Consider the following 27436-nt stretch of genomic DNA (forward strand, 5'->3'; position numbering starts at 1 on the left):
AACTATAGCCATAGAGAAACATTATTTAAAAAACCACATATACTAAAATGACTAAAACTAATATATATATATATATATATATATATATATATATATATATATATATAGATATTTAATAATTATACATTTTTTATGTATGTTTTTATGTTTTGATGTTTATTTATTATATGTATGTATGTATGTATGTATGTATGTATATATATGAGGCTGGTGTTTTTTAAATTGGAAAACAGAAAATATAAAAGTAACAAATAATTCATAATATTAATAAAAATTATAGTTGATATTTGATATTAAGGTGTCATTTCTGATCAAGTATTTAAATGCCATCTGTTCCAAAACTGAATCCTAATACCTGACTGCATTTGTGTTTACAATGTGATATCAACACAAAGAATAATTCCTTCCCTCTATTCAACTGTTTACAGGTATAGAATAAATTGTTTATTGAAAAGAAAACAGTGGACATCATCAAATACAGAGACTTTACAATCCAATATCTGATGCCAAATATCCTCTAAAGTAAGTATATTGTTGGTCATAAGGCACAGGAAATGTATATACAGTATACGTCTATAAGGCAAGCTCAGCACAGAGAGTTGCTCTGACTGCATACGTTTGCTTTTTGTGATAAGTATTAATCATAATAATAAGCATAATAAAATCTGTCATAATATTCACAATAATTTAAACAATAAAAACACATTCTTACTGACAGGAATAAAATCAAAACAGTTTGAGGATTGACCATCTGCGTATGATGAGCTCAGCTCAGTGACACTGCAGCAGACGAAACCACAACCTTCACTTAATATCAGACTACACACGAGACATTTTCTATAACTCTGAGATGCAGATGACTGAGGAAGCACAGCTGGGATGCAATGGGTGAGAGGTGAGCAGGTGTTTTTGAAGGAGTGAATATGTGACCAAGTGCTACAGTAAGGCCAAACAAGATACAGAGATATGGCAGCATTAGATATCCAGGGTCATGTGACACTGTAGCTGCCCATGCATGTTTAAACACTGTCAGCCAGTGCTGTGATGGTGGATGCTGAACCACACCAGAAAACACATAACACTTGTGTGTGTGTGTGTGTGTGTGTGTGTGTGTATGTATGTATGTATGTATGAACACTTGTGTAAAACATTTAGGTGAATATTTGGTTTAATCACACACTTACACACACTTTATAATGAGTCTCGTACTTCTTTGGTAAATTATTGTCTCCTAAAAGGAGCATCGTTAGGCATTAACAGAGATAATAATATATAACACTTTCAAAGAGTTCAGTGCTTGTTTAACAAGAACTCTTAGGGTTAATATTTATCAAACAATACTATAATTTCTTTTTAAGATTTATTTGTATATATTTACAGTCTGAGCTTAATTATATATGTATTATATAATCTCTCCACCATTAATGTCTAAATGGCGGATGTTGTTAGAGTTTGCCACTCTTGGTTTAGATGTCTTAATGCGTAAACAACTAATCAATCCAACAGACGCCGCTGAACCGTATCCCTTTTTAACTTTAAAAAACTCTAAACACTCTCATTCTCTCTTTCATTCTTGCTAAGTCAGTGCACATAACATCAATAGCGTTTTTTTTTTTCTTCTTTCACACTGTAAATCTATTAAAAGTGATAAAATTTTGCCCAAGGCTAAAACACATGGCTTAAATAGGTTTGGAGTCTTGCGTAGGGGTTTGTAGTTTTTTGTAATACAGTATGTGTAGGCAGAAAGAAGTTGGTTCCTTTGATTAAGGGGACTGTCGCCTCAGCCCGTCCACCGAAAGCTCATGCCTGTCAAACACACACAAACACAACCATATTCACATAAACATTTCTGATACCACGTTCATACACCTTTGGCTAAATATTAATGAAATTGTTTTTTGTTTTGTTTTTTTACACTGTGCCATTTTCATTCATAACTGGCAAGAAATGTCTGGGTCATATTTTACTAAATTTATGTATATACTTTGCATAAAGAAAATGTGGCTTATAACTCTCATAACAAACATAGTAGTATTTAAACTTTTGAAGCATGATTTATTAAATCAGAAACAACATTTTAAAATTCTTTTTTTTTTTTTTTTTTTTTACTTTAAAACAACAAATCTAGATTAAAATTATTATTATAATCATGTTTATCTTCTCCAAAATGATGCATTGTACATCAGGTTAAACTGTAAATAACCACTGTGAAGTACATTTTATCCATATATTAAAGTAATGGGAATATTCAGTATAATCAATATCAAAATATTCATATTAAAGAATTAATCTTTGTAAATTATATAATTTTTTTTACCATTGCGTTGAGCTCTTTGATATATCCTCAGAGGTCAAGTCAACTAACACCTGGGAGAAATACACACATCATTTTATATATGAATAATTTGATCATGAGAGCCGAGCCCCCCCCCAAAAAAAAAACTAGAAATATAATATTTTAGATTTATATATAATAATTTAGTTTAAAACAATGATATTAAGGATGTTGTGAAAGGCGAACTGAATGTTATTTATCTTATGAACAGGGTTTAAGAAGTTATTTTTGTTATAAATGGTGTCAGGACTGTTATTTCTAATGTTATTTATGATGTGAGGGATGTCACCTTTCCCAGAAGCCCTCTGTGTTTTGACAGAATTCCTCCTCCATTCTTCACAGCCACATCTAGTGTTCGTCTGTGCAACTCCACAAGTGACACGCTGAATTCAAACCTACACAAACACATGTGCACGCAACCCACAAACACTTTATTTAAAAACACAAATACAAGTATTATTATTCAATGCAAAATGAGAAGACTTAAAGAGACTGGAAGAGGAAAAAGAAACTGACGTTTGATCATAGACCGGATTTACTGTTTTCTTAATCGTGTTTGTTTTTCTGCGTCCAGAGCGTCGTTTATCAGGCAGCAAATACAAACGGACATATGGATCAGAACCATTTTCAGTAGAAGAAATCAGATTCCTGCAAACACCAAAATACGAAGACTTTCATATTAAAAACATCTTTCAGAAGCACTGAAATACTTCAGAAGAATCAAAAGTATTTTACCTGCAGCCGTGTACCACGACAATTAGTTTGTTTCTTTGGGGACTGTGTCTGATGGTTAACTGAACTTCACCCAATGGAGCGAAACCAGGTGAGGCTCCACTGTAAAAAAAAAAAAAAAAAAACATTTTTTTTTATTTTTTTTTTTTATCTGTTGCAGTGTTGGAATCTGAACAAACCATTAATGGAACCAGACAGAAAGGTCATAATATGTTAAAAATGTTCAAACATACTTGTGTAACTGTTGTATAGTTTTCTGGAGCTCCTGGGTGGTGCTGGGGTTAGAGATGTCAGATGCTATGCTGGGTGTCGGCTCTTTGCTGTTTAGGTGTAGCTGAGAGCCAGAGATGGCCAGGTTAGACGTGCTCCGCCCCGATTTAGCCAGACGGGTAGGTGAGTCCACTAATGGGCTGCTGTCTATTAGGGGCTCCACCCGCAGGGAGGGTTGGGTTCTGGGTGCTGGGGTCGGCGGCTGGGTTTTGGATACTGGGATGGGCTCTGAAACATTGGGCCGCTGAGGAGAGGCGTTGGGGGTCTCGCTGGGGCGGCGGATCTGAACTGAGGATGGCTGATCTGATACTGCCAACTTATCCACAGAGAGAATCTAAAGCACACATATAGACAGATAGGCGTTGGTTACTGACTTTTTATGTGTATCTACAGCAAAAGTGAGACTTCCTAAAATTCCTTTATAGTTGAGGAATCTACAGAGCATTGATAGAGCTAATTGCATGTACAATGGTTAAAGGGATACTCCACCCCAAAATGAAAACGTTGTCATTAATCACTTACCCCCATGTCGTTTCAAACCTGTAAAATCTTTGATCGTCTTCAGAACACACTTTAAGATATTTTGGATGAAAACCAGGAGGCTTGTGACTGTCCCATAGACTGCCAAGTAAATAACAGTGTCAAGGTCCATAAAAGGTATGAAAGTCGTCGTCAGAATACTCCATCTGCCATCAGTCATGCAATCTGGGTTATATGAAGCGACGGGAACACTTTTTGTAAGAGAAGAAAACAAAAATAACAACTTTATTCAACAATTCCTTTGTCAACAGTCTCCTCTGTGTCAAAATCAAATCAAATCAAAGCTAAATACATGTAGAAACAGCGCATCATTGTGGTGCGGCTGATACAGAAGAGCATACACAGCATACGGTGATATGGAGAGACACAGAGGAGACTGTTGACAAAGGAATTATTGAATAAAGTGATTATTTTTGTTTTATTCACTTACAAAAAGTGTTCCCGAGGCTTCATATAACCCAGATTGCATGACTGATGGCAGATGGAGTATTCTGACGACGACTTTCATACCTTTTATGGACCTTGACACTGTTATTTATTTGGCAGTCTACGGGACAGTCTCAAGCCTCCATTTTCATCCAAAATATCTTAAATTGTGTTCCCGAAGACGAACAAAGCTTTTACGGGTTTGGAACGACATGGGGGTAAGTGATAAATGACAAAAAATTTTTATTTTGGGGTGGAGTATCCCTTTAAAGGTGCCATGTGTAAAAATTGAGGTAAAAATATCCAAAAAATGACCTACACGCATCAAAAGAATGAGAAGAAATAAGGGCGATGATGTCATTAAAAAAAATGTCAAGTTATAGTGCTGCAGAGATATCAACCTTAATAAGCATTAGCATTACTAGCCACGGCCCGACAGATGTCGTAATACCAGTTTCGGCCATGGGAGGCGGTATGCGGGCAACATAACCACCAGCCAACCTGCAATACACGAATAATAACTCGCACGGCTTGTGGGCGTACTTGAACCTGATGTCAAGCAAACCGCGCTCGGAATCACAAATCAAATCCGATAAGAAAAAGGAGCCGAAAACAGAGTAAACATCGGCACTGCTTTCCATCGCTGGAGACAACTGATGGACTTGAAAGAAATGAGATTTGACTCCGAACTTGCAAGATTTCTTTTGGATTGGTAAGTAAGATGCTGTTAGTATTTCGCTAGAAGTTTGTTTTATATGTTTGCGTATTTTTTTCGGGAAGTTATAACATAGAAATGTATCGAAGGATGTTCGATAAACGTGCTAATGTTAGCGATGGCTAACCGTAGCTGCGTTTGATAGTTAGCTAGCTATAACTTACCCCACAGATCCGATCCGGTTTTCACCTGTTATCTACCAAAGCCCGTCTCTACAAAGCTGATGCTAAAATGTAACATTACCTAAGAAGCTTGAAATGTCTTCGATGATAATGAAACCCGAGAGAGAGGGAGAGAGGGAGAGAGAGGGAGAGAGGGAGGGAGAGCGCGCCGGCGGCCGCGCGCGCGCACTCACTCACTATATTCAGAGCGGTCAAGTTTTTGAAAGCGTGTGAAAAGAGTCAATTTGCGTGTGTCTCACGGTGAATGCTTGAGAGTTGGCAGCTCTGGTTACGTTGGTTGGCGCTAGCTTGGTCAACATCAGCTGTCTGATGTTGACCAATGATGTTGACAGAATGCTGTCTGTCAAATTAATTTAATTCAAAATAATGTGTATATACAATTCAAAATGTAATATGAACAAAACGAATATGAACATATTCACTGGTAAATGTGAAGGGGAGTAGCTTGAAGATGTCATGTTTTAAAATCACTTGACATCACCCAACGTTCCTCTGGAGGCAAAACGTCCTTTAGGCTTCGGCTATGGCTCTAGGGTGGTTGTGAAGGGTAGGGGCGGAGCATAGAGACTATGCCGTTTCTCGTTTGTTACTCTAGAGTAGACTAATTCACTTTATTGAGGCATACTGCCCCCATCTGGTATGGAATGTGGAGTATGACTTGATTTTTTTTGCCAGACATTACACATGGCTCCTTTAAGACCACTGAACTGCAAAACCAGCTAGTTAATTTTTCAAATACTGTACTTTACATTTTTACTCAAATTGTGAAAAGATTTTTACTCCATCGATCTATACAAAGAGTAATTTCGATATTTGGCTTCTCACTATTAACTAACTATTAACTATGACTTTTGCCTCAAATAAACTCTAAATTTGCTGCTTTATAAGTGTTAGTAAGGTACTTGTTAAATTTAGGTATGGGGTAGGATTAAGGGATCTAAAATATGGTCATGCAGAATCAGGCATTATATGTAGTAATATGCATGGTTATAACCAACTAGTTAATAGTAAGAACTGGTCGCTTAACTAAAGTGTTCCTGTTTATTTTTATTTAATTACAGTTAGTGCTTCATCCACTGTTTTTAGTTTTATTTCTGTAAGTTTTCCTTTACTTTCCATGAATTATTTAATTTCAGTTAACAAAAATGTGTGTGTGTTACCCTAAGTGCCATCTTCATCTTAAGCGTAGAGCCGGGTCCTGAGTTCCTGAGTGGGAATCGCTGACTGATGGTCATCTGATCCTCCTGCAGCAGCTTTGACAGAGGAAGAGAAAACGTCCCTAGGGAACACTCGTGCTTCTCATCCTTTACCTGCACACACACAAAACATCAGACTGTGATTTGTATGAGACACCACTGTGTTGTAAACACTGCAACGTCTTGACTATGCACTTTCCATGAATAGGGCACAATTGAGTTAATACAATTGAGTATTAATACCTTGATTTCTATGATTTAGTAATTTTCCAGAAATAAATAAATAAATTAATACAAATAAAAATACATTTAAAAAGAAAACAGGCAAAAAAACAAACAAGTAGCAAAATGGATATCAGGGCAACAAATCCAGTCTAAATACATCATTTAGAAGAGAATAGCTAGTATGATACCAAAGTTGGGGTTTTAATTATTGTTACACTTTTTTATCACAATATCAAGAACAGCATTTGCTCACCCTTGCAGTGTTCAAAACTTTCGCCTTTCAGGGACAAGCCCAAATTTTTAACCATTAAGCCACAAAACCCCATGTGCTCGCGAGTGCATGTTTGTGCTTTACCTCCACTTCAAGTTCTTGACACTTTGGATTGTGGATCAGGAATGTGAAGGCCTCCTCCCAAAGCGGCTCATTGGTTTTATATCTTGTCTGTAATGAGAAAAGAATGTAAATTATTTCACCATTATAGATTTAGCAACAGTGAATACACAGGATCTGAATTGGAACTATTTTACCATTTAAAAAATTCACAGAAAAGTCTGACTTAAGCAAACTTGCAACATCACCTTTTTCAGTGAAATACTGTTATACAATGACAACTAAACATCAACTAATAAGTATAATGAACTTTTCATGCGAAGCCATTTCACTATTTTTCATATTTAAATTTGCACCTGTAAGAATACCATGTTATGCACATATAAATTTAAAGACAGATTACTTGTGTGCATCAGTGTCTTTACCTTGCTCTCAAAGGATTTGTGTCCCACGGTAAACTGGACGAATGGACTGGGCACACTGGAGACCTTTTTACCAGACTATAGAGCATACAAATAGTTATTTACAACTCTTCCATATTAAAATAACAATATGCACAAATAACATTATCAACCTTAACCATACTCTTACTAAAGCAAATAACAAAAGGATTTAAATCAAACAATAATAGTGTCATCTCAGACATGTAAGAATCTACAGTACATATTTGCACACTAATGGCTTGAAATGATCCTTAGTAACCATATGATATTCACTCCCGTCTAAATCTGCAATAACTATGAACCACAGCCGGCATGCTGTCCATTACCACAGACAGTTACAGTACATGGAAAGCTAAGCAGACAACACTTTAAATACATTTTTAATCTATGTGATTACCACATCATAAGAATAACCATAACATTTAAACATGTTTGCATAAGTTTGTTTACCAACATTTCAGTTCACAGGGAGCTGTTTTCTATATAGCTTGTACACATACAAACATATGTCCTATTTACTTGAATGGGCAAAGTCCAAAATCTACAAAACTGATAAATCAAGATTATGTTTTAACATTTTCGAATTAGCACTGTAATCTAATTTAATGCTACTGTAAATTCTGCTTCTTTAGTTCAAATCACAATATATTAGGCTGGTCCACTTAATGCATTTTCACATTTAAACAAAGGAGCAATTTAAAATCAATACTGAAATAAAATTATTACTGTTAAAACTTGTCCAAATCATAGACCCTGATAATAGACAGCATGCCATTAGTCCAGATGTAGAAAACATTAGGAAATATTCCATTAGATAAAATGTTGGAAATATTCTAAAATATTGCATTTATGCCATTATATTTAAATTACAGTAGTCATTTCCCCTTATGAATGCCTTGCACTATATTACTATCAGGACATAAAACCTAAATTCTTGTTAGATTCAAGCAAGGTCTTATACGTTGCATTTATGTAGGATTTTGCGTATACTCTTGATTCATATATTGCTTGAATTAAAAGCAATCAATTCAAAATTGGGAAAATGGGATTGGAAAGCTGGCTGAAATAGTCTCTGTGGCATTCAGAGTCTGAATTCAGTGTGTTTCAGACAGTCAGATGCACACGCAGGTCTGCATGCAGTTAATCAAAGCACACAAATAGCACACACGATACCTGCAGCAGAAGGATCTTAAATCGATATAAACATCTTGCCAACTTGTCTTTCTACATCATTATATGCGTGCGGAAATTATGAGAAAACTGGTTGTGTTACCTTTATGGCTTTATTGACTGTACCCTTCTTCAGACCCGCATTGTTGAATTCTAAAGGATTGCGTTATTTCCCAAATCAGAAAAGGACGAGACACACACACACCCACACACACACACAAACAAATACAGGCAGGATTATTAGAAGGATGGCATGCAGAGTTAAATTCATAATTGCACAAAAACACAGAAATCCTAAAGTACTCACTCAATCATACACGACAAAATGAATGATTACGGAATTAATGCATGGTTAATTTAATGAAAATGAGAAAAGATGGTGGCTCATTGTATTTTATCCGTATGATTGTTCACATGATGAAAGAGCCCTAGCAGGACACATCAGCGTATTTGTATTCATTTGCATTTGATTAGTCATGCCTGGAGAGTGGGCACATGAGAGGACACAATTCAGGTGTCAAGGACAGTAATGAAGAAAGAAACACGAAAGAGAAATATAGACAAGGCAATCCAAAGAAAATCAGTCCAACCCACACTTCACTGCAAATCAACCCGCAACAAATCTGAGTGTCGTCGACAGTCTTTCCAAATGTGCTGATATTTAATAAAATAGCACACTTTGGATCAACATCCAGTTTGTTTGCTGCTCAGACACATGACAGTTGATTCTCTTTTTGTACGGAAAGCAAAAATAGACAAACTAGCTGTCCAATATTGTATGTACAGTATAAACTGTTGTATAAAATGTTGCTTGTGTGACATTGCTTAATCATGTATTTCATACAGTGAAGTGCAGAGTGAGACCCGTTTCATTCAACATGCTTCCAAATTTGGCACTCTTATGCACTACATACGTCTCTATGTTACACCCCCTCCAACACACACTACTGTTCAAAGTCTCTGTAAGATATATTTTTTAATGTTTTTGAAAGAAGTCTCTTATGCTCAGCAAGGCTGCATTTATTTGTTCAAAGTTGCAGTAAAACAGCAATCTTGTGGATATTCAGCAGTCATTACTCAAACCTTCAGTGTCACATGATCCTTTAAAAATCATTCTAATACGCTGATTTGGTGCATAATAATATTAAAACAGTTGTGCTACTTAATGTTTTTATGGAAACGGTCACACGTTTTTCGAAAACTGATCTAATGAACAATTTGAAAGTAGCAAAAAATTTATGCTGAACTGCATTCATTTGAAATAGAAATCTTTTGTAACATTATAAAAGTCTTTCATGTAATTTCTGATGAATTCAATGAATCTTTGGTATTTTCAAACCTATATCCAATAAATAAAAACGTACTGACCAAAAACTTTTGAAGAGTAGTGTATCACAATCTTTCTCTTACACACAAATAATCAGCAAATGATTAAATGATAAAAAAAAACTTGATTAGCAATATACTCATAACCACATAACCTCATTTAGCTCCAAACAGGGCTGACAGCTGTGTTATGTTGCTCTGTGAACATATATATTCAAATGCCCTCTTTAAAGGAAAGAGTGCACATTTACAGTGAAAAACAACTGCACACATGAAAATGGCTGCATTAACACCTCTAATACAGACTTTTTAGATCTATGCAAAATGCAGGCAGGGCCTCTGTAAACACTAGCATGCTGACAGACCAAGCCACGACATAATCAAATACAAACAAAACAGTCTGAACAGCATTACAGGAAGATTTTACATACAAAAGGGAAGTTGAGGTGTAACTATGAAACATTTGTAAATGAAATAACCAGTTGATAATGCACCGAATGCAGGTAAAATGCAAGCAGAGCAATCTAATGGAAATGCCAGCAGAGTGACTCACAAACATTGTCCTGTAGAGGGCAGAAGTGTTCTCACAGAACACCAGTCCGGCAGAGCGGCGCTCTCTCAGACACCCACTGCCCACGTGCCCCTCAAAAACACTCTTTATCCAGAGCGACAGGAAACCAGAGTGGTACAACAGAAAGAAACAGAGGATGAAAGTAGAAAAAGGCAAGGCAAGTGCAGTAGTAGAAGTGATACCTGATGAAAGAGGAAAGGTGGAGCATAGAAAAATGAGGAAAAAAGAAAGAAAGAAGCTAGTGTGGGTGAGTATATGTGTGCATGTGTATGTGGGTTAATGCTCACTGGCAGATTTTTGGCTGAGTCCAGATGCACCAACAGTAATGCTGATGACAGTCCATCATTGGCTTGCCCTTTATCTGCTTTAATGCTGCTTAAAACCTGAAAACAACACATAAAACATTAATCAGTGCCAGCTCTGTGGTGTGTGATCCACATTGTGGGGATTTTTCTCTTTAAAGGGACTAAATGATGTCTTATTTTACATGCAGTAATTATCACAAAATGATTTTGTATTAGTTTATAGAAATGGGAAATTTCAGAGTTTAAAAGTAGAAATGTGCAGTACATATTTTTCGTATTATTATTATTTTAAAGAAATTAATATTTTTATTTTAAATTGATCAAAAGTTAGAGTTAAATACATTTATAATATAACAAAATATTTATACTTTAAAAAAAAAATACATTTTAAATTTTCTATTCATCTAAGAAAATTTCCACAAAAATATTAAGCAGCACAACTGCTGTTTTCAACATTGATAATATAAGTAAATGTTCACTGAGCACCAAATTGGCATATTAGAATGCTTTCTGAAGGATCATGTGACACTGAAGACTGGAGTAATGATGCTGAAAATTCAACTTCGCCGTCACATTAATAAATTACATTTTATTGCACAATATTTCTGTTTTTACTATATTATTGGTTTTCCTGTATTTTTGATTAAATAAATGTAGCTTTAGTGAGCACAATAGACTTCTTTTTTACTGACCCTTAACTTTTAAAGGGCAGTGCATATTTGTTATTTGATGAGTAAAGTCTAAATCATTAACAGAAGTCATGTCATATCATTTTGATGTATATAAGAGGTGTGTTATGTTACCTCATCGAGTTTATCAGGTGTAGGGAGAAGAGAAAGCCATTCAATTTTCAGGTGAAGCTTTCCTGTAGCAACATCATCAAGTACAAACCACTACACTCACCCAAAGAAACACACACACACACACACACACACACACACACACACACACACACACACACACACACACACACACACACACACACACACACACACACACACACACAGGTGAAACAGGGAGTGGATTTATTATCTGAAAACATACATTTAATTTTAAAACTTTGTGCTTTAAAATAATAATACTTTATTAAAGGTTATAGTTTACTCAAAAATGAACATTCTGCTGTTATTTACTCATCCTATGATAGCACATGCATGATACAGGTCCCTTTGACTTTCATTTTTTGGAAAAGGGGAGGCAGGACATTCTTTAAAAATCTACTATTTATGCTCTACAGAAGAAATTAAGTCATAGAGGTTTTAGTAAATGATGTAATTATTTTTGCATAAAATAATAGTAGTTTGAGTAACTGATACAGTAGTATACATATAGCAGTTTTAGTAAATGATGCTAAGTCGATTTTTGAGTGAACTAATAATTTAAGCAATTTTTCTATATAAGCTTTGAGCTCATACAAAAATAAAGCTGGACAGATATAAGACCAAAATAAAACAAAAAGATATTTTTTTGTACCTCATCTACTTTGCGTTCCTTCTCTAGTTCATCTACATTGATGGTAAGGCTAAAGAATACAGGAGGACAAAAATCAAATGATTAAAATAAAAACCTCCACACACAGATCCTGATGATCTTTAAGGTGGAATTCTGAAGTATTATTGTTTGTAATTATTTAATGATCGATTAGATCAATCACAGGCACAGCCGTTACCTTCCCAAATAATCATCTTTATCATGGTCCTCATCATACAGCTCTATCTCCACATTCTGTCCTGGGTGATCGTGCACAAATACCTAAAACACACATAAACACCTTGTCTTGGTAAATAAAAACATGTCAGAGAAGGACAGACTCAATCACAAATTAGTCCCTTACCTCATAAACCTCGTTCCATTTAGGATTAACTGTCTCTTTGATGATTTTGGATCTGAAGAGCTGATTGCCCAGCTTAATGACACCATACGGGTCTGACTTTCCTTTTATCAGGCCACCCAGAAACTTGTCCTTCCCCACCAGGTCCTGTGCCTCCAGAAAGTGAATCCGCAGAATACCCTAAAATAAAAACACACATATGATATAAAGATTTTGTTTATATACATGTATGCATGTGTATATGAAGTGTACAAGTATGTCACCTTTGGCATAGGGAAGCGGAGTTTGGAAATCTGTGCATCATTTACAAGTGGAATAGTGATTTTGTTTGGCAGCACGAGAAAACTGTATATGATATCCTGAATAATGCTGTCACACAGACCACTGTGAAAGACAGAGAGAAAGAGAGATTAGTGATGATGTTAAATAATAAAACAAATCACTCAAATGCATTAAATTCAATCTATCCACCCATAAGTAATTTTTTCCCTAAAAATGTGTGATATTTTGAATGGCAAGACTTTTATTATACTTTTTTAGGTAAATTGATCTTGACAGCTGCAGTTGTAATCTGCTTGTCTTTCCACTGTGTGGAAAAAAAGCAACTTATTCTGGTACATAATAAATGTGTATAAAAAGCTTGTACAAATAAGGCTGAATGCCCATTCTTTGTATTTATGTTAAGGTATGAATCAAACACTTTTTAATGCCTTTTTGCTTTGACCAAACATACATCTTCAGGCTCTTTTTTGCTTAAACCATGTGAAATTAAACATTTGGGATAGTTCTCAAGGTGGCCAGGGCCCACTAGAGGGCCTCAGCAAACTTCAAAAAATGATAAAATTTCATATTAATATTATAATTGATATATAGAATTTTTTTTAAATCAACTGAAATGCTAAAAATTTACAATCAACATAAACCAAAATAATATTTTTTGAAACACTTCCCCTTTTTTGCCCACAGTTCCTGAAATTTCTTAAACCACTAAATTAATTGTGGTTAATTAACTCATGAACACTCATGTTTCTGTGAACAAAAAGCTGGAAAGCAAGTAGCTTTGTCTTAATTGCACCCAGAATATCAGAGAAAACGTATATTGGGAGGCCTCTGAATATCGTATTTAACTATGTGGAGCTTTCGAATAAAAAGTGAAGAGAACCACTGGGATAAGGGGAAGAATTAAAGCTCTAAATAAAGCATATCCTTTATCCTCCCCCAGCAGTTCTCCATTAGCACATGTTTCATTTAAGTACTGCAATTTATATTGTTTATAGTCCCTTCACCCACACTGTGTTAATGACTGTATCTATAGCATTATTTACCAATTCACTTGCATTTCAGCTTGAATGTGTAACACATATTTCATACCTATATTTATGTATATTTTCATCTGTGTTGCATTCTTTAATAATTGCACTGTCCATGGAGCGGACCTGACTCACATTTCACTGCTGGTTATATATGCTCTATATAATCGTGTATGTGACGGATAAAAATCTTGAATCTTGAACATCAGGATTAATTAATTTATTTTTCAGAGATCAAAGAATTCAGATTAATTTCAGCACTGATGTCTAACCAGAAATGTTCATAAAATGTGACTCTTCTGCGAGGGTGTGTGTATACAGTGTGTGTGTGTATGTGTGTGTGTGTGTGTGTGTGTGAGAGAGAGAGAGAGGACAAGATCTCCCCACGCCTAAACCACAACACCAGCTACACCTATGATATGACTATAAAAGGAGAAAGAGAGAGAGAGAGAGAGAGAGAGAGAGAGAGAGAGAGAGAGAGAGAGAGAGAGGAGAGAGAGAGAGAGAGCGAGAGGAGAGAGAGTAGAGAGAGAGAGAGAGGAGAGAGAGAGAGCGCGAGAGAGAGGGAGAGAGAGAGGGGAGACGAGAGAGAGAGAGAGAGAGAGAGAGAGAGAGAGAGAGAGAGAGAGAGAGAGACTCCACTGGGGAAACATTATACTCTACATTTGGACACGCACACTGATGTTAGGGGATCACAGTGTGCACTTTAAGATAAAACACACTATTAAGACCCCATCATTTCCCCACCATCACAAGTGCGTGTAAATGTGGATCGTCTGATGTGGTCTGACAGGAAGAGCAGCATTTCTGAAACTGGAGTGAGCGTGTATAATGTTTGTGTGAGAGACTGTTGCCTCAAAATACAAAATAGGTCATGTGACAGCATGTGTGCATTTCAAAGGCTGCCTTATCCACTCTCCAGTATTATGAAACTGGCATAATATGATTATATGATGTGTGATAGCTGACACGTGCATCACTCACTTTATTCCAGGGATGTCCAGCATATTTGTAAGACCTGTCCAGTTTATATCCAGCAACTGAGAGAAACAGACACATGTAACAATTTTTAATACATAAAGGTTGTGTAATATATATATATATATATATATATATATATATATATATATATATATATATATATATATATATATATATATATATATGCAAAATTCAAATGCTTGTGTTTGTTTCCTGTAGAATACATCCTTTATTTTTCACAGCAGCAACAAAGCCATTAATCAAATACAGAGCAACAGTAACTGCCTATGTTTTCAGTGGCCTTGGTTCTGGAAATATTTTTCTCTCCGCATGAATTAAAAAAAAAAAGTTCAGTAAATTGTTTCAAGCCATGAACCAAAATAATAATCTCTGAGATGAATCACAAACTTTGTTTGTGTCTTATGTCTTAAGTCTTATGCTCACTGAGGCTACATATATTTAATATATTTACACAGTAAAACAGTAATATTGTAAAATAATATTACAATGTAAAAGTACAGTTTTCTATTTTAACATATTTAAAAATGTAATTTATTCCTGTGATGCAAAGCTGAATTTTCAGCATCATTACTTCAGTCTTTAGTGTCACAGGATCCTTCAGAAATCATTCTGAATATGCTGCTCAAGAAATATTTCTTCTTATTATCTTATTATTTTGAAAACAGTTGTGCTGCTTAATATTTTTATGGAAAACGTAATACATTTTTCTTCAGGAGTCTTTGATGAATAGAAAGTTCTTAAGATCAATATTTTGGATCAAGACATCCAGTTAACAAGAACATGAGACAAGTTTAAGAGAAATAGATTTAGATCTTATTTGAACACAGTTTCTGCAGAGCAGGTCAGAGCAGTGATCCGATTCTGAGCAAAACTCTTAGTGAAGCTACAGGGGTGTGGGTTATTATTAAATAACATTCTCATTATTCTTTATATTATATGATTGTCTAATTTAAGTAATGCCAGGTATGTAGCAAAAAAAAACAAAAAAAAACAATCAGACACAAACACAATGAAAGAATGTTCTTCTACATGTGACACAAGAGTGTGTACAGTATATGTATTGGTTAACGTACAGGTTTCTTGAGGAAGAACACAGACAGTGCACCAATCAGTGGCATATCTCCTAGCAGTGGCTCCATGATGACCCTCAACACACCATTAAGCTACAAATACAAACAACAAACAAATAAAAGGTAAGATTATAATATAAAACCGTGAGAAATGCTGGATTCAAACTGGCTTGCATGAGCACTATAGCTCAATGTGTCGCAGCGTATGCAGTAACTATTAGTCAAATAATTCTGACTTGCATATAATGCACATACATAATATGTGCAGGTGACCTGAGTTAAAATTCTGCTCGGGTTATTTCCCGATACCATAATGTTTCCTGTAACATCTCCACTATCCTCTTCAGATAAAGCCAAAAAGCTCATATAAATAATTAAAAAAACTTCTGCTTGCAGATATGAGAACGGACTAACATTACATCTAATGCCTAACTATAAACTAACAAAGCAAAGAAGCTCTGTTATACAGTTCAAACTCATATCAAAGCTCATGTGTGGTCACTCTGATTGATATCAGGGTAATGGGGGCATACTCAAATGTAAGCAACTTATGTAAGCAACACACAAACAGGCATCTGTCACACACTCTCTGAGTCTTACCTGTATGCTCTTGATTCCTGCACGGCAATAGTATTTCTTAATATCCACATCGATTTCAGTGTTTCCGACAAAACTAGACAAACACAATAACACACAAACAGTCTTTTAATATCTCAAGTCTAGTAATGAGTCTTAGTGGTGAACGTTATCTGTGTGTATTTTACCTGATCTGTAGATCCATAATAATCTGTCGTTTATCCACATTCTCTGTATAAACTTTCACTCCATCCACCCTGAGAGGCTGCAGACAGATGGAAAATTATTATATTGTGTGTATAAGAGTATGTGAATGTGTGTGTTGGTTTACTAAGTTTTAATTTGAGGGCAAATGTCTTGAGCTAAATATGATTAAATCTTCCTTTGTGGTTGTCCTCAAAGGTGAAAAAAGGATCTAGAATATAATGTTTTTATTAGCATTTTTAAATGCCAAAGATTTCATTTTAGGGGTAGATTTAGGGTTTAGATTGATATGTTGCAATTATAAATAGCTTTATATAATACAATGTAAGTCTTTGGGTATGTCCTCAAACAGAAAAAAAAATTAAGAAGTGCTTATATTTATTTATAATAAATTAATATAATTTTATAAAATTCACTTTTTTTATAATTAATAAATTATATTGAAATTATTTACTTGTATATATTATTTATAGAGAGAGAGAGAGAGAGGGAGAGAGAGAGAGAGAGAAAGAGAGAGAGAGAGAGAATTTAAATGCTTTAATTATAAATGCAGTCATTTTTTTTATGATTTTACATGAATTCATAAGGTTGTCTTTTTGGGTTGGTTTAGGGTTTGAGTTAGTTAGGTCTATGGTATGCTCTCATTTAGACAGCTATGTAAACATGTGCATGTACCTTGTCCCCCATGTCTATCTTTGAGAATGTGAATGTACTAAGGTGCGCATTGGCTCCCTGCACAGCGGGTTCAATGGTCTCTCTGAAGATTTTATCTACAAACTGACAAATATATGGCCACATCTGATGTACAGTCTGTTAAAAAAAGAGGAAGAGAGAGAGTTAATACTCTTGAGAAGACATTTCTGGGTTAGCATAGATTCAGATCTATTTTTATAAAACCACACCACCACACATACACACACCTTGTTGAGCCACTCCACTCTCTCCACATCTGGAAAATGAACCTGAAATACAAAACAGGCTGAATTTTATTTTAATGGATATTTTAAACACATTCATTAGTCACAGTAACAGCTCTTCATCACAATGACACGTTGATTCTTTAATTCCTTAATTCTTAAGTGAAATGATGCATTGGTATAAACATTACTCATCATATCCATTACTCATTACATGACCACATTATAATGACATAACGTGGCTGTTTAACTAGAACTTTTTGATACCCTGCTGAAGACCAGCAGACTAAAGGTGCTAACAGAACATGCTCTCTCAGTCTCTGTCTCTCTCAATCTCAGAGAGCGAACGATGCAATAAAACCAGAGCGTTCTCATTATCAACAATAAATCTGTCAACACTACAAACTTCACACCCTTGTGAAGTAGGACTAGAAATCAAGAATCTTTGGTAACACTTTACAGAAAGGTTGATTAGTGGACTACTTTAGTTAACATTAACTAAGAATGAACAATACATCTACAGCATTTATTAAACTTTATTAATGCATTACTAAAATCAAAAGGTGTGCTTGTAAACATTGGTTAATGCACTGTGAATTAACATGAACAACTGTATTTTCATTAACTAACATTAACAAAGATTAATAAATACTGTAATAAATGTATTATTCATTGTTTGTTCATGATAGTTAATACATAAACTATCATTAACTAATTAAATCTTGTTGTAAAGTGTTACCAATTTTTTTTTAATAACAGAAAGCAAATGATTTTCATGCATGTCCAGTTAGTGGTTTTTGAGCATCAGAGTTCTTTCACAGATGCTGACACAACAACATTAAACACACTAAATGGCTAGTGACACTGAACATACAAAACAGCTAGTGCAATCCAATTCACAGACGACTGACACTTATGAATTGGCTCTGTTAATGAATCAGTAATAGGTTTGAATCTGTCACTGAATCAGTTGAAGTAATTCTTCACTGAAGCAGTATTCATTATTTGAAAAAATATATATAATTATATCATACACAGCGACTTCTGGGAATTACCTTTGTAACAGATTTTTTTATGAAGACTGATGAAGGATAGGATGTCGGAGTTAAAAGTAATTTTCAGATTTTTGATGTAAATTTTCTTCCAAAAACCATCATGCAGTATTAAACCATTTACGGTTTTTCACTGAACACTGTACAAAAAAAAAAAAAAAATTGGAAGTAAAATGATTACTGGAGTATGTTTTACAAGAAAACACCATTTAATTATTTCTAAAAATGTCAAATTTTCAAGTTTAATTAATTGTGCAAAATGTGGTTTCTTTGTATTAACTGAGAAATCTACCTGGAAATTAGAAATTGGAAATGTGGCTATTACACCAAATCTTTTCCAGTGTTTATGATAAATTATACTCCACCCCAAAATGAAAATTTTGTCATTAATCACTTACCCCCATATCGTTCCAAACCTGTAAAAGCTTCGTTCATCTTCGGAACACAATTTAAGATATTTTGGATGAAAACCGGGAGGCCTGTGACTGTCCCATAGACTGCCAAGTAAATAACAGTGTGAAGGTCCATAAAAATATGAAAGACATCATCAGAATAGTCCATCTGCCATCAGACGTGCAATCTGGGTTATATGAAACGATGGGAACACTTTTTGTAAGCAAAGAAAACAAAAATAGTATGTTCTTCTGTATCAGCTGGCCCACAAGGATGCGCTGTTTTCTTTCAAATCAAAGCTAAATACATGTAGAAACAGCGCATCCTTGATACAGAAGAGCATACGCAGCATACGGTGATATGGAGAGACACAGAGGAGACCGTTGACAAAGGAATTGTTGAATAAAGTTGTTATTTTTGTTTTCTTCGCTTACAAAAAGTATTCTTGTCGCTTCATAACGTTAGGGTTGAACCACTGATGGCAGATGGAGTATTCTGACGATGTCTTTCATACATTTCTGGACCTTGACATTGTTATTTATTTGGCAGTCTATGGGACAGTCACAGGCCTCCCAGTTTATCATCCAAAATATCCTAAATTGTGTTCCAAAGACGAACAAAGCTTTTACGGGTTTGGAACGACATGGGGGTAAGTGATTAATGACAAAATTTTCATTTTGGGGTGGAGTATCCCTTTAAGTTACAGTTAACCAATTAACATGTTTTTACTTTAGTCCTGTTCTGTAAAAATTGCAAAAAAAAAATTGCAGTGTTGAAATGAGAACTGTTACTATTTTACTCATAAGTAAATCATATGAAAAAAAAAAAAATAATAATAATAATAATTATATATATATATATATATAAAAAAAAATAATAATAAATATATATATATATATATATATATATATATATATATATACTCATTTGTTTCTTTCTTTCTTAATGCCATGCCAAGTCCTATAGAAATTTGATGTGGAATTCAGGTTAAATTCTGTTTACAATAAGTTCTGATTCGAATTATAGTGTTCTAGTTTTCGTCGCATCATGCTGCTCGCTCACAGTGTAGACAATGTGTCTCTCTCTTTGGCTCTTCATCTTATTTTCAACATGCAGTAGTGTAAACTCTGGTAAGAAGAAAGGACCTATATGGAAAGATGTGTGCACAAAAGCATGTGAGTGAGAGATATGCCAGAAAAGCCAAATGGAAAATCCCTGACTTGTCCTTGGCTCCTTTTCTTTCTCATATTTTCCTGAGGGAGAAAGCCAGCCTATGACTCAAAGCTGTGTTATTTCCTGATTATACGCGCAGAGAGCAGACAGCAGCTAAAGTTAGCTTGCTAATTCCCATGGCCTGTCAGAGAGCAGCCGACGCTGAGCTGATCCGATCCCATCCGATCTGATATAACAAACTCTGCATCTCTACATGTATTATCTCTGCCACAAACACCCATATCTCTGGCCTTCAAAGAGCTTTGAAAGCATTGTTAGGGGTCAAAGTCTCATTCACAGACACACTGTTTCTAAAACATTGCACACTAGATTTGTACATTTGATCCATAAATACATCAAAATGTGAATGTAAATGAGTCAGGAACCTCCATGCAGTAATTCCAGTTTCAATAGCACAGTTCTGACACAACACAGGCAGCTAGTCTGAGCCTGTAAAGCTGATTCATGAGGACGTTAACGCTCTGACCAAATGCAGTAATGTGTGTGTGATTTATCCACATGGGTGTGTACGTGTGCATCTGTGTAAGATCTGATCTGTTAAGCAATGTCATTTCCTAGGCAAGCAAACAACTTTGTCAAATACAAACAGAAACAAACACACAGGCACGCTCGTTCTGAGAGGGACTGTAGCAACCAGAAAGAACTTCATATAGATTTGACCTCATCTAACCTCTAAATGAATCAACCAGAGGTGTAGATTGTGTGAACTCGATGAAGGACTGACAGCTTGAGCTGCTTAATGATTTTGTGAGCTATCACAGGCACGTCTGAGATGATTCAGCACGACTGGTGAACAGGTCAAAGGGCATCTGCTGTTTTTTTTAGCTGAGCAGAATGTATCAGACAGCCAAGACAGTCAGTGTGTCAAACTCAAAGCAGGAAGCTGATTGGACGGTATTATTTTTATTGACTGGTGAAGCTGAAAGAGCACAAGACTGAGGTACAAATATATCTCAAATATAAAACACCGCTCTTAAAGTAGGAATGCATTAATGTTAAAATTAAATAATTAGCCAATTATGATGTTAATGTTATGACCAAAAAAAGGCTGAAATTAACATTTTATACAATTTTTTTTCTAAAAACAAAAACATGCAACAGAAAAAAAAAAAAAAAAAAACGATTGGTAATAATGCTAGAGAAAATCTTAACATTTTCATGTAAGAATTATTAGTGTTATTAAAGTGTATTAAGTGTGTGCTGCATGACCAAAAAGGCAATTAAAAAAAAAAAAAATTGGAAATGAGCATGCACAATTATAAATATCCAGTATCCGACCATACATATTTAAACAAATTTAAGTAATATTGGCTGACAATTTACTTATAAATCATGCATCATGAAACTCATAAGACTTTTACCAGTGAACAATTAGCAAGACAGAGCAATATCAGTTTCAATCAATATGAGTAATGATGGCAGAACTGTAATTTCTGGGTGAACTAAACCCAAGAAAAACAGCTCTATTTACTCCTTCCTTGATCAATAAGAGTTTGTTTAGGTTGATGAATGGCGAAGCATCTCAGCTGAGAGACTGACACTGACCCCCACCAATTTACAGACAGTGATGACAGGAGGCTGGCGATGGACAGATCTGCTGATATAAGTGAGTTGTAGTTATCCAGTCAAACACAAATGATGAGACAAGAGGAGAGAGAGACAAACTGTCCTAAAGAACACAGTGTTTTCTAAAAGAACGGGAGGATGGCTATGGGTGGGGAATCAATGCAGAAGATGAGTGCTAACAATCTCTAGCCCTTATGAAAAAACTACTGAAGCTGAGCAAAGCAAGGGAAGAACCGGCCATATTCTCAACACCTAATATAGAAGAAGAGACGACAGAAGAACTAGCTAAACAAACACACTCTCTTAAGGCCCTTGTGACTTTGATCAGACAGTAAAGCAAACATACTATAATAAATCTATCAGACACACACACACACACACACATACACAGACAGAGTAAAGGCGTCTCTTGCATAAAAAACTGTTTTGCAACAGTCTGCTGGAGCCCTATTTTGTATTGTAGTGCACTGCAGAAGTCCTGAGGTATTTATTTAGCAAATAGGAAGAATTTGAAGCTTAGAAATGTTATATTTTAAGTTTACGTTAGTGTAATAATCTATATTGATTCCCAGAAGCAGCATTGCCAGTTGTTCCCCAAAGTAAACGCTTTTCTTATGGTTACTTTGACTTCTAATGTTATTTTTGCAACATATTTTTTAACACACCCACACATACACACAGGCCTATGTAATATATTTTTTTATTTGACCATATTTGAGAAAAACGTTAATACTTTAGATGCTTGACCATTTGTTTCTGAAGATTTTCAGCAGAAGGATTTGGCAACACTGCTCAGACGTAGGTTGACCAATTTAAGTTCAAATCCTTATTATTATTATTACTTTGTTTTTTTAATTTGCAAATTAATTCATTTACAAAATTATTTTCATAAATATTACGGAAAATAAATGTAAATACAGCAATTGTTATGCATGTGTTATTTAATTCTTAAATATATTTTTATGTATATTTTATTATACATATCTGCTTTTTTTTGCACATTGATTGCACTGCTCTCCTGCCAAAAATCCTGTATCTGTCGACCACTACTCAGAAGTGAAGTGAGTTACACAGAAAGGCTTGGACAAACCAAAAACCCTTGATGGTCCAGCAGCTAATAAAACTCAAACTTCACTGGCTTTTCATTGCCATGTTTGATAATAATTCACTTGTTAGTTTATTAACACATGCACAAACACAGACACAACATGCAGGGCAGGAGCACTGCCTTTATAATATCTGCCCTCCAGGTAAAGTGCCACTGTATCTGCTTGTCCAAACTATTGTTCAGAAACAGAACGTGGTGCGCCTCATCTGACTGACAGGTCACTATGGCAACATTTCCTCAAGCATGTGACTCACAGTGCTTTGGTGATGTCATAATAATAAATGTCATAACAGCAGTTACTGTAGTAACACACCACACCCACTAAGGAGAGGTTCTTTTACCATATACAGCCCTCATCTGACACAAATAAACAATATTTCATGAGTTCCTGTTACAAACACACACAGGCAGACCACTTCACTCAAACACATTAACTGAAAACGTATGATTATTACAAAGTTAAGTATTTAATATGAGTGTGCAGTGAGTTTCATCTTTGATTAATACATTTTCATTTAAAAAATTTATTAAATGTTCACAATTAGTTAACTATATTAAATTCATGAAAAAAAAATGTTATTACTTAAAATAAATGTTAAATCAAATAATATAAAAAGCTTAAACTTATATTTTATTTTTTTAAAGCAACATTTCTCATTTTTGTTTAGTTTAACAAAGTACTAAAATTTAAACTAAATAAAAATTTAAAAATTTAAATAAGCTAAACTTAATAAATAAAACATAACTAGGTAGACATATTTTAAAAAAAGAATACTAATAAAAATGTAACAAATAAAACAAAATTGATTTTAAATTAAAATTATAGAGAAAACTAAAATAAAATCAAATAAAAAACATTAACAAAACTATATTAGTATATCAATGATATTAAAATAACACTGACTCACAATCAAACAGACCATTCAACCAATCCCAAATCAGACAATCAGTCGTCCTGAGATTCATGAATTACCTGTTCATGCTACTTAATATCAGCCTAAAACTGAAATAAAGAACAATGACAGCCTGTCCTGACTCCTGGCCGTGGCAAGACAGTGATTTACAGCTAATGGAGTGAACACTGGAGTTTTGTGTCCCTGAATGCCGCTTTCAGCACACAGGCCTGCTAATATGCCAGAACTATGATCTCAGGTTAGACAACAAACTCATGTTTAAAGTAACAGAACACCAAAGTCTGTAGGCCAAAAAAAAAAAAAAAAAAAAAAAAACAGACTTGTCAACTTTACTTGTCCTTGTTTGTGCTTAGAGCTTTGAAGGCTTCCCAAAAGGATTCAAATTCCTGAAAAATGACTCAGAATGCAGCCTCTGAATTAATATTTCACATTCAGAATGTATTATCGGAGTCAAACCCAACATAGACGTCTCATCTACTATTTAAATTAGTGGTCGATCAATGCACATTCTTGAAAGCCTTAAAAGTCCACCTAGGCCTAAGGGCACAATATATATATTTTTGAGCATTCCATGTGATCATAATCAATGTGCCTGGCATAAAAAGTTTATAAATATGAAAGAGTTGTGCAAGTACTTACTAATGTCAATTTTTAATTACTCTTTATTGTAAGATAAGTTTGTCTTGGACTCTATGGTGGTGCTGAACAGATGTATACACAATATAAACATTAAAAATCAAATGTGGATATCACTTCATTATATATCAGTCATTATAAATAAAAAAATAATCTTCACTGGTCATAGTAAAAGTGTGTTTATACATAATAAATATATTATTTAGAATAAATTTATTGATTTATGGCTGAAAAGTGTTTCTTTTTTGCATCACAAATATTTTGTGCAGTGAAAAGTGTTTTTTTTTTTATTGTATTATAAATATTTTATTTATTTATATATAAATGTCATTATGAAATGTTTTATTTTTAATATGACCAATAAATATTATTTTAATTTATAATGTCCAATAAATGATATCCACATCATGGATATTTAATTGTGCTCCTGTAGCTCAAGTGGTAGAGCATTGCGTTAACAAGCGCAAGGTTGGGGGTTCGATTCCCCGGGAACACATGATAGGTAAAAATTGATAGCCTGAATGCACTGTAAGTCGCTTTGGATAAAAGCGTCTGCTAAATGCATTAATTTAATTTAATTTAATAATATTTGTATTATTAGTTAGTGCACATTATAGAACATTTATGCAAAGTAACAGAAAAGTGTTAATAATAAGAAAAAATTGAATATGGGAAAAAATGGATAACGCCAAAGAGTCTCTCTCTAATGAAGACCTATCAAACAAAAACATTTAGAAGACCTTAACGGTGATTCTGCTCTTGTTTAATGGATGCAGTTCTGATACTTCAGTTTCAATTTGTTGTCTTGATTAGATTTGGGACTCATTCAGGTATGTAAGCAATGTCAGTGAATACACAAACTTTATACTACATCAGACACACACGCAGAGCAATGACACACCGGCTGAACAGGGCTGTGTAAGACCTATAGGTCAAGGCTGAGGTCAAAGTTCCCCTTGTGAAACATTAACAGACTGGAGTAACTCACCCACGGCGGCAGCTCTGAGCTCCGGACGCTCTGACGCACCGCTCGCTCCTCCTGCTCCAGAAACGCCAGCGCCCGGTTCACCGGAGCGAATCTGCTGCCCTGGTTCCGTCTGAGCCAGAACAGCGCTGCCAGGACGATGAGGACCCAGCTGAAGCTGAACTCCAGATATCCCAGCACGTATATGGGGAAAATCAGCAGGAATGTCTTGGCGAACTTGATTCCCATCTGCGTGGCGTCTGTTACCGTGGACTGCGGCTCTTCGTCCGGTAGCACCGGCTCGGGTGTTTTGACATCGGTGGGGCTCGGAGGAACAGAACCCGGTCCGTTCAGACTGGCCGCCGGCGCGGGTTTGGGTTCCACTCCGTTCACTGACGCACTCATCTCCAAAGTTACACAGATCCAAAACAAACAATAAAAGTAAAAACTAAACAACTAAGAGAGCTTCTACAGAAACATCTCAACGGTTTACAAATCTGTCAGAAAACAACGAGACGCGTCGCTCGATTCCGGGCTCTTCCCAGGAGCGCAGTTGACTGGATCAACACTGCTCCCTAAATTCCTCCCCACCCGACCTTGTCGTTATGTATGGAGCGGCCGTCGGCCCGAGATTTTCCGCCCTTCCCAACGAACTTTAACTCGCTCGAGTCTTCCAGCTCCTGTCCGAGCCACGTCTCGCTGTCCCGACCGTCACCGCGCGAGCTGAGAGCGGCACCACCTCTCGCGCTCACCACATCCTGCGAGAACACGAACTCCTGAGTTTGACCAAACACCGCTGCTCAAACACACAGGAAGACTCTCGCGGGCAGAGTGAGGGTGGCGCAACGAGCGCAGCGGCGGTCTACAAGCGCCATCTAGTGGATAACATTCATAACACTGCTATATCTATCTATCTATCTATCTATCTATCTATCTATCTATCTATCTATCTATCTATCTATCTATCTATCTATCTATCTATCTATCTATCTATCTATCTCAATAAATAAATAAATAAAATAAAAACGACCAAAAACTTGCATTACTCTGATTAACATAAGCGCCAAATCTATCTATCTATCTATCTATCTATCTATCTATCTATCTATCTATCTATCTATCTATCTATCTATCTATCTATCTATCTATCTATCTCAATAAATAAATAAATAAAATAAAAACGACCAAAAACTTGCATTACTCTGATTAACATAAGCGCCAAATCTATCTATCTATCTATCTATCTATCTATCTATCTATCTATCTATCTATCTATCTATCTATCTATCTATCTATTTCAATAAATAAATAAATAAAATAAAAACGACCAAAAACTTGCATTACTCTGATTAACATAAGCGAATAATCTATCTATCTATCTATCTATCTATCTATCTATCTATCTATCTATCTATCTATCTATCTATCTATCTATCTATCTATCTATCTATCTATCTATCTATCTATCTATCTATCTATCTAAATAAATAAATAAAAAAAAAACGACCAAAAACTTGCATTACTCTGATTAACATAAGCGCCAAATCTATCTATCTATCTATCTATCTATCTATCTATCTATCTATCTATCTATCTATCTATCTATCTATCTATCTATCTATCTATCTATCTATCTATCTATCTATCTCAATAAATAAATAAATAAAATAAAAACACGACCAAAAACTTGCATTACTCTGATTAACATAAGCGCCAAATCTATCTATCTATCTATCTATCTATCTATCTATCTATCTATCTATCTATCTATCTATCTATCTATCTATCTATCGAAATTATGCCCCTGCCATTCACAAGGGTTAAACATCTATAACTGACATGCGGTAGTAACGCAACAGAAACAGTTTGACTCATAAGAATAAGACTAATCAT

The 27436-nt window shown here is 35.1% G+C and overlaps 1 protein-coding gene across 2 annotated transcripts; it reads right to left on the minus strand.

Moving 5' to 3' along the window:
• Positions 1-421: 421 nt before the first annotated feature.
• Positions 422-26366, minus strand: LOC109052550 (extended synaptotagmin-2-A-like). 2 transcript variants are annotated; one of them, XM_042718773.1, is made up of 23 exons: positions 25568-26366; positions 17681-17722; positions 17436-17570; positions 16745-16821; positions 16581-16653; positions 15984-16073; positions 14893-14948; positions 12862-12982; positions 12602-12778; positions 12437-12519; positions 12241-12289; positions 11571-11660; positions 10750-10845; positions 8669-8731; positions 7378-7452; positions 6977-7063; positions 6361-6510; positions 3301-3671; positions 3071-3169; positions 2852-2983; positions 2625-2730; positions 2318-2367; positions 422-1806 (listed from the first exon to the last, which is right to left on the minus strand). In XM_042718773.1, the coding sequence occupies exons 1-23, from the start codon at positions 25946-25948 to the stop codon at positions 1764-1766; spliced, it is 2646 nt and encodes an 881-aa protein (XP_042574707.1). In that variant the 5' UTR covers positions 25949-26366; the 3' UTR covers positions 422-1763. The 2 variants fall into 2 exon arrangements, with proteins under 2 accessions (XP_042574707.1, XP_042574708.1); XM_042718774.1 differs by lacking the exon at positions 8669-8731.
• Positions 26367-27436: the final 1070 nt, after the last annotated feature.

The sequence above is a fragment of the Cyprinus carpio genome, chromosome B2, assembly GCF_018340385.1.
Source record: "Cyprinus carpio isolate SPL01 chromosome B2, ASM1834038v1, whole genome shotgun sequence".
NCBI classification, from domain to species: Eukaryota; Metazoa; Chordata; class Actinopteri; order Cypriniformes; family Cyprinidae; genus Cyprinus; species Cyprinus carpio.

Coding starts and splice junctions, on each gene's coding strand:
- LOC109052550 (XM_042718773.1), bottom strand. CDS start 25,948: ATGAGTGCGTCAGTGAACGGAGTGGAACCCAAACCCGCGCCGGCGGCC. Junction 17,723..25,567: donor GCTCAGAGCTGCCGCCGTGG/GTGAGTTACTCC, acceptor TTTGTATTTCAG/GTTCATTTTCCAGATGTGGA. Junction 7,453..8,668: donor CAGTCAATAAAGCCATAAAG/GTAACACAACCA, acceptor TATGCTCTATAG/TCTGGTAAAAAGGTCTCCAG.